Below are 8664 nucleotides of genomic sequence, written 5' to 3' on the forward strand. Positions count from 1 at the left end.
ACCCCAAATCCTCACAACAAGGTGAAATTACACAGAGAGGAACAAGAGGAAGTTGTAGGGAGGGGACTTACGTTGGGAAGCAAGGTCACTGCAGTTCAAGGGTGCATACAAATTACTGCTAATGCTGCTAATGTGTGTGTGTGTGTGTGTGTGTGTGTGAGAGAGAGAGAGAGAGAGAGAGAGAGAGAGAGAGAGAGAGAGAGAGGGTGTGTTTATATCCATTCCTCACAGATAATTTTTAACCAGCTCTAATGACAAATGTGATACGGTGACACAAATGACCCCGAGCTGAACAGTTTCACCTTGACGTAAAGGGTGGAATGCTAAACCAGCTCAAAGTGTGTGTGTGGGTGCGTGTGTTTGTGTGTGTGTGTGTGTGTGTGTGTGTGTGTGTGTGTGTGTGTGCGTGTGTGTGCGTGTGTGCGTGTGTATGCGTGTGTGTGTGTGTGTGAGACTGATTAGCAGTTATTGGAGCAACGGGGGCGTTTGAGTCACAAACCTTTCTGAGGTAAACTCGTCCAGTCTAAGAGACTTCACATCATGGTACCTAATGGATTAACCAACGTTGGCTTTGTTTTTTACCAACAACCACCAGCAATCTAGCTAACAGACAATTATGCGTCTAGAACACTACTTTAGTAACTGCTAGGCCATCATCTATTTCAGATAGAGTTAGTTAGAAGTGTGAAGGTTGCATTTTTAAACAGTGAAGAGGGAAAGCATTTGAGGTCATGGGGAACTCAGAGAGCGTTTGGTGGGTTGTTGTGGAGTGCGCCTGCAGGATCCTCGGTGTTTCTACGGCAACAGGTAAGATGTGAATATAAAAACAAACAGAAATACATAACAAGATTAAATTCAGACTCGTGTGTACCACTTATTGTTTCAGTATGGGCGTCATTTTGTGATACACCAAGATGCACAACAGACTCCACATCCTAATAGATCCAAGTTCTGCAGCCAGAGTGTACATGCTAGTGTAAAAATACAAATAAGGACTAAAAATTCAGCATTAAATGCTAATATTAGTATAGTAGTTATACATTTTATCCAGTGGTGGAAGAAGTATTCAGATATTTTACTTGAGTAAAAGTACCACAGTGTAAAAATACTCTGTTAGAAGTAAAAGTCCTGCATTCAAAATCTTACTTAAGTAAAAGTACTAAAGTATAAGCATCAAAATATACTTAACATTCCATAAGTAAAAGCACTCATTGTGCAGAATGACCCATTTCAGAATAATATATATTATATTACTGGATCATAATTATTGATGTATTTATGTGTGAGCATCACTTTAATGTTGCAGCTTGTAGCTTTTCTTACCTAATATAATGCTGGGTAGCTTAACCTATAATAATACGGCATACTTTATAAGTTGATATATACAGTATTTTGAATGAATAACTTAAATCTGCAAATTAACTAAAGTAGGGATGCACCGATCTGACTTTTTCAGTCCCGATACCATTAGCAATACCTGGGCTTTGGGTATCAGCCAATACCGAGTACTGATCCGATACAAGTGTTTAATGAATAATCTGTCTGCCTCACTGTGTCGAAGTGAATGGGATCATTCTGTTATGTGTAAGGCAACATCAGACTTGACTTAAACATTGCTCTCCTAACTAAAACAAAATGTAACAAATAAATACACAGATATCATTTTACTGAATTGTTCTTTATTATTGAAATAATAAATCATGCACCAACAACTTGGTAAAAATCTTCAAAATTAACAGGAATTACAAATCAAGTGTAAACCTTTTTAGTGCAGCAACAAATTGGTAAAAAATTAAACAGGAATTCCAGTATATAATGTATATAGTATACAAACATAGAATAGAATTGAATTGAATAGATCGGCCCCTTTGTCACCAATAGCCGATCCGGCTATTTGAGTCAGTATCGACCCGGTATCGGTGCATCCCTAAGCTAACGTTATCAAATAAATGTAGTAAAAAGAACAATAGCTGGAGAGTTATCCAGCTGGGTTTTTTAAGGATTTCATAAACCCAAAATGTTAGAAGGTCAGGTGATGATGTTGGCCAACTGTACTCTTGACCTCCAAGAACTCCAAACCATGTCTCGACTGATATATAGAGCGCATAAAAGACATACTTGATCATACATAACCTTGCTATTATATGGTCCCTCCTCTGTTTTCCTCCGGCACACAAGGACAGATTGCACGCAGCTCTCTTTAGCCACATTAAATCATCACAGGGGAAATAGCTCTCTGGTTGCTGCCTCCTTAAAAAAAAAAAAAAAAAAAAAATATGGAACCCCCTCCACTTAAATTCAAACAGCTGCAGACACTGAACATTTACTGAGAGACATGTGCCTCACATCATACCAAAACCAAGTCTCTGTATCCAGCTGGGTTGCTGGGCTTATGTGATCACAAGCTGTTATACTTTCACACCTACGTGAGTTTTGTGTGCATTGTCTCTGTATGTTTGTGTGTTTATGGGAAAGTCTACATGCGCTTCTGTCTGTGTGTTCACATGTCTGCGTGTCTGTGTTGGCCTGTCTGCCTCTGTGTGTGTCCTGCAGACAGACATACGTGCCGGGAGCACATATATGTTAATATCCAGCTGGTCTATATGCAGCGTTAATTCCACTCTCACTCTATAAACGAGCAGAAACTATTCAGCCACATTCCCCTGATATCCCTCTGGTGCCGAATCCATCTCTGAATTACTGGTAAGCCAGAGAAACTGTTTCCACGTGTTTTAATGGCGATCACCACTTAACCACGCTGCTTACCTCTTTTATACCTCACAGGAAAAAAAGATTGATTAACAAAAAAGGGTTTCCTTTATAGTTTTTAAGACTTTGTTGTCATCTGATTCTATATCGTTCCACATGTGCTCACATTTGTTTTGGTGTCAGCACTCAGCTTTGGGGATCTTCAGAATAAAATGGTATAAATAAACAGTTTGACATTTTGGGTTTCTTGCTGAAAGTTAGATGAGAGGATTGATACCACTGGTTAGCTTAGCTAAGGGAAACAGCTAGCCCGGATCTGTCCAAAGGTGACAAACGTACCAGCCTACCAGCACCTCTAAAGCTTACAAATTCAGACTGTTAAAGTGAACGCGATAACGAGTAAACGCAAATTAGTTTTAACGCTTCTAATTTCCTTAACGCATTAAAGCAAATTGCGATTTTCAGGTTGTAGCGGGCTCAGTTCTATAGCCAGAATTAATTTTTGGCGAGGCCATTTTCAAAGGCGCACTTTGACCTCTGACCTCAAGATATGTGAATGAAAATGGGTTTTATGGGTACCCACGAGTCTCCCCTTTACAGACATGCCCACTTTATGATAATCACATAGTCAAGTCAGCACACTGACACACTGACAGCTGTTGTTGCCTGTTGGGCTGCAGTTTGCCATGTCATGACCTCATGTACCTGTGAGGGTTTCTGGACAATATTTGTCATTGTTTTGTGTTGTTAATTGATTTACAATAATAAATATATACACACATTTGCATAAAGCAAGCATATTTGCCCACTCACATGTTGATAAGAGTATTAAATACTTGACAAATCTTCCTTTAAGGTACATTTTGAACAGATAAAAAATGTGATAAATTTACGCTATTAGCTATGGATAATCATAAATATAAAATATTTTAATCGATTGACAGCCCTATTACAAATCAAATGCTGTATCCGCTTGTTTAAACCTTGCTGTGTCGGACTATGTCTTGGTGAGGAGCAGTAACTTCCTGAAGTATCCACTGGTTGTCTGGCAACCTCAAGATGACGACAAGATGCCAGGAAGTTGCTGTGCACGGCCAAGAAATACTCCGGAAAATAATCCCACAAAACCAAAACTTGTCATTGTCGAGGTATTGCGAGATACACCATGTGAATTTTTAGAAACTTTTTACCATGTCATGATGCTGCTCTGGTAGAAGATCTGTGACGCACTAAGTGTCCTCTGGCAGTGATATGGTAATTACAACCATGAGTAAGCTATTACCAAAATGTTGTGACCATGACGGAAACAATTAAAATAATGACCAATATTAAGTGTACTTTAAATATCTTTATTATAACAAAGATCATCAGGTCAATGCTATCCCCCTGGGGTGGAAGTTCAAGTTGAGTCACTTCAGGGCAACTCAAGTTAGTTACTCACAACTTCCTCAAACCTCGCAGCTACAAGTATGACTGCAAGAATAAAGACTACCTTAAAAGCAATACGACAAATAAATGATGGCAAAGAACAGTAAAAGCAGCACAAAGTTGCATCACAGTGGAAATATTAACAGTATTTATATACATGTTTAGACCAGCTGACCCGCTGCTGCAACCCTCTCTGCAACTATAAAGAGGAAAACCATGAACTAAGGCTGACATCTGGTGGACAGAATCTGCTCACCAGCAACTCTGAGAATTTAAAATAAGGAAATTGTCTCTTTTTCAGTGTTGTTTGCTGTGGGAGTGGAGACCCTACTACAGGGAGAATTCACCAGCCTCGGCATCTACCTCGTGTAAGTCTTTATGTTTTGTAGTCCGCCTCGTATTAGCCTGTATGAATATAAACCTACCAGAGAAACTCCTCCTGGCTCTGGCCTGCTTGAGACTAAACTGGTGGCATTCCTGAGTTACAAATATGCCGCCTGGATTATAATATGGCAAAGAATGTGTGGCCTGAGGGCTTGTAGAAAACAATTACAATACTGTACCTGCCTTCATAATCACTCATACGGTATACACACACACACTTGCAAAGAGATGTTTGGAAGGAGTCAGAGGGATGACGCGAGGTGCAGAGGGCAGAATGCAGACCAGTTCTTCGGTGCTACTTCCTATTATCTCTGTGGCTCGCAGCCAAACTCCCACAGAGCCGCGGGAAGACGTCTCCCAAGGGAGACTAGCAATGCATGACTGTTTATTCTGTCAGTACACATAAAGGCACATGAAACACTGCACACACACACACACACACACACACAGAAACACACAACTCAGCGATAACTCTTTGGAGAGAGGGCAGTGTGCGATGACGGTTAGTCTGAAGGCATTTTTCTGGATCACTGGATTTGATGGTTATCAGACTATTAAAACACAAAATAGAGAACAGGGCATGCTGTAACAGCAAACGGTAAAAGACTTTTGCACCATATGAAGGCGATATCACTTCACTGGAAGCATCCCCTTGCTGCCCACATTTTGGACAATTTAGAAAATGCAATCTTCACCCACAGCCCTGGATAAAATACACAGAAACAGACATATTTAGATGTAGTTAGAAACAGTGTCATCAGTTTAATCGGGCTCTTTCTCCTCCCAGAGTGTCATCTGTTGGCATCATGATGTTTGAGCTGGCCTATTTCCTGGACACCCTTCTGTTCATGTGTCTGCCGTGAGTACACAACAAAACGGTGTAAAGCAGGTCCAAAAAACTAAATCTGAACATGGACTCTCAATTTTATTATTAATCTGTCATTAAGTCTTTTACTGTCAAAGGAGTGTAAAATTGTGAGAACGTGACTTTTCAGTCCCCGTTACTGCTTCAGTCTTCCTATCTCTCTCCATAGTTGTCCTCCAGACTGGCAGCTGTTTGTGTTGTGGGGGAAGATGGCTCGCATCGGAGGCTTCCATAAGTTCCTCTATTACTCCATAATGTCAGTGGTCTGCTTCTTGCACCCTGTGTTGGTGTGGCATGCGATTATCCCAGGTATTGCACCCAGCAGGTACTTTACTTACACTGAGAATTACAGTACTGTTTGCTGCGCCGTTGGTGTACAGAGGTGTAGATAATAACGCTAACGGGATAGTTCAAGTGTTTTGAAGTGGGGTTGTATGAGGTACTTATCCATAGTAGGTGTGTTACCTACAGTAGATGACGGTCAGCACACCCCGAGCTGGGAGAAACAGGCAGGAGTACCGACACCGAAGCAAAGCAATACAGCGCTGTGGACGAGGCCGACAGCAAAACGGATTTTAACCACCTAAAAGGAAGGCTCACTATAAAAAAAATCCATATAAGTTCAAGTATACGCTATATTTAGAATAGTTACCACGCTTTATCTTGAAACTTTTCTATTCTCTCTTCAAAACCAGCAGGCTCAGATGAAAAACAGTTCAGTTTGCCATCTGAAAATATTCTAAATATAGCGTACACTTAAATGGATTTACATTTTTTTAGGTGAGCCTTTCTTTTAGGTGGCTAAAATATGTTTTGCTACCGGCCCCATACACAGCATTGTATTGCTTTTCTCCAGTGCTGGTACTCCTGTCTGTTTCTCCAAGCTGGGGACACGCCGACCGTCATCTACTGTAAGTAATACACCTACTATGGATAAGTACTCATACAACCCCACTTCAAAACACTCAAACTATCCCTTTAGCGGTGGCTCCATTCCTTTCAAGTGTCCCAGTAAGCCGAGACAGTGAGCAAGCATGCACAATAGCGGGACCCTGAAACTGAAGCAGCTAAATGGAATTTAGCCGTCATTCATTTGATTAAAAACACCTGCGCGTTTCCTACTGTCAAAATGTCTTCTGTGAAAGAAATAGAATATCTTTTTCTGATTTGCAGGGGCAATGCTTCTTGTGACGGCCTTGTTCAACTTCATACTAAGCAAAAAAACAAAGGTCAAATCTCCCAAAAGGCCACAGCAGGAGAGCCACGGCGACCAAGGCCCGACCACCATCTGTGTGACAGAAGGGGCAGCCTCCAACAGCACCGTCTCATTCTTCCACACGATGACGGGAAGGAGAGGAGGGGGACTGGCTCTGGCAACCAGAGACCGCTGCCTCGGCCCGGGAGAGAGAGGAGAGAGCGTCCAGGCCATGTTGGAGCTGGAGCTGGAGCAGACGGAAGCACCTAAAGGCACAGACGGAGAGAGGAGGAGGAGGAGGTGGAGAGAGAGGAAGCTGATATGCTTGAGAGGCAGGGAGGAGCCTGTGGAGAGGGAGATGGAGGAGATGGACGGATACTGTGAGCCAGAGCCAGACACCACCTCAGACACTGCGCCTATGATTACTGACTGAACGTCCCTCTGCGCTCAGACTGAGCTCCTTACTGATATCACACAAAGGAAAGCGTGTGTAATGTATTCATACTGGCTGAATGCAACTAGCTGGTGCTACACTGTGGTGGATGTTTAACTGAAAATAACATTATAAAATGTCTCAACAGCATTGTTGAGCGTTAAGTAATAATGTACACTGTATTTCAAGTAATTCTACAACTAAAATATGAAGATTTTTAGATATTTTTTTTAAATATTCAACTGATTTGTATATTTTTTACTTCAAAAAAAGATCCATCTATTTGTACAAAATTAAAAAAATTAAGTATTTTTAACAACTATTTGATCTTCAAATGTATAAATTCAAAGAGATTAAACCATTTGTACCTACATGAGCATTTTTTACTCGGATTTTTGCAAAGCCAGCACTGATTGCAGAGCAGACATTAATGCTGATCAATCCAATCCAGTTACTGCGGCATACATTATTCATGAGGTAATAAATTAGATCAACTGTTTCAGTTCATTCACCGTCAGAGAAAATGTGCACGAATGTGACTGGGGAGTGTATAGCAGGCATTGGAGCTCGTGCAGGTGCGCGTGTTTGTCACATTCAAGTCTCCTCATTGTGTGTTTGTCATGTGCAAGCGGTGACCATGGAGACGGAGCTCTGGGAGGAGTGCTCACGTTATTATGGTGATGAGAAAAGCATCGGATCACCCACCGCAGACCTACGTTTCACCAAAAACACACACCAAACATAATTACAAGTATTATTCATGCATGTGTGCGTTGATAATATTAATAGGGTGTTTTGAGACCCGAGCTCTATAAATCACCCTGAAATTAGCATATCTGTGATACAAAAGCGAGTATGAAAAGCCATTTCATTTGTTTTTCTTTTGTTTTATCACGCTACAAATGATACAATTCTCCATGCACACATTCCTCTTTTGTTCAGGTCATAAATCAATACTGTTTGGTTCTGTCAACACACACACACACACTGTGCACACACTGTATTGCTCGGTCCTTTGTTCACTGAATTGTAATAGATATATATATATATAACTGCGTGTAGCCTTAAGAGGCAATCTCTCTGCAGTATCAAAGCTAAGGAGAGAATCAATAAAAGCTGAGAGCCCCATTCATCAGAAAGCACCTCACTGAGAACCGGGGTCAGACAGCAGACACGTGAAAAACACACTGACACATAAACAGCCCGTCGGTTAAACAGCTACCTAATTCTCCATATTTGACGCAAATTACATCCCCAGGAGCTACACAGTGTCAAACATTCTTTCAAACGTGTTTTGTTTTTGCACACTATATCAAAGCCGTGACATGTGAATCCAGTCGGGAGGGATGAGATGTTTTGTGACGAGAACAGGGAGTCTTTGTTCAGAGTTTGCTGAGGCAGATAATCAGGGCTGTATGTATTATCATCTTCACAATTATCTCTGGTCAGTTAGAAACTGAGTGTCCCCCAGTATTGGAGATGGAAAGAACGTCAGTATTTCCAGTCTGCTTCCACCAATGTTGTCATATCCTTCAGAATGAGCTGTTCTCTGTGGGGGAAGTTATTCAGCTGCTGGAACAACTTACTTCCTCTTGTGCATGTTAAATCATAAATCCTATTCAGACAGAGAGAGAGAGACTTCCTACAGTT

At 41.2% G+C, this 8664-nt stretch overlaps 1 protein-coding gene across 1 annotated transcript; it reads left to right on the forward strand.

The window, feature by feature from the left end:
- The first annotated feature begins 514 nt into the window (after window positions 1-514).
- tmem72 (transmembrane protein 72) lies at window positions 515-7480 on the forward strand. Its single transcript, XM_037781536.1, has 5 exons — window positions 515-807; window positions 4439-4505; window positions 5309-5380; window positions 5556-5695; window positions 6560-7480. Exons 1-5 carry the CDS (start codon window positions 732-734, stop codon window positions 7012-7014), a joined length of 810 nt encoding a protein of 269 aa, XP_037637464.1. The 5' UTR covers window positions 515-731; the 3' UTR covers window positions 7015-7480.
- The last annotated feature ends 1184 nt before the right edge of the window (window positions 7481-8664 follow it).

Source organism: Sebastes umbrosus, chromosome 10 (genome assembly GCF_015220745.1).
Source record: "Sebastes umbrosus isolate fSebUmb1 chromosome 10, fSebUmb1.pri, whole genome shotgun sequence".
Lineage (NCBI taxonomy): Eukaryota > Metazoa > Chordata > Actinopteri > Perciformes > Sebastidae > Sebastes > Sebastes umbrosus.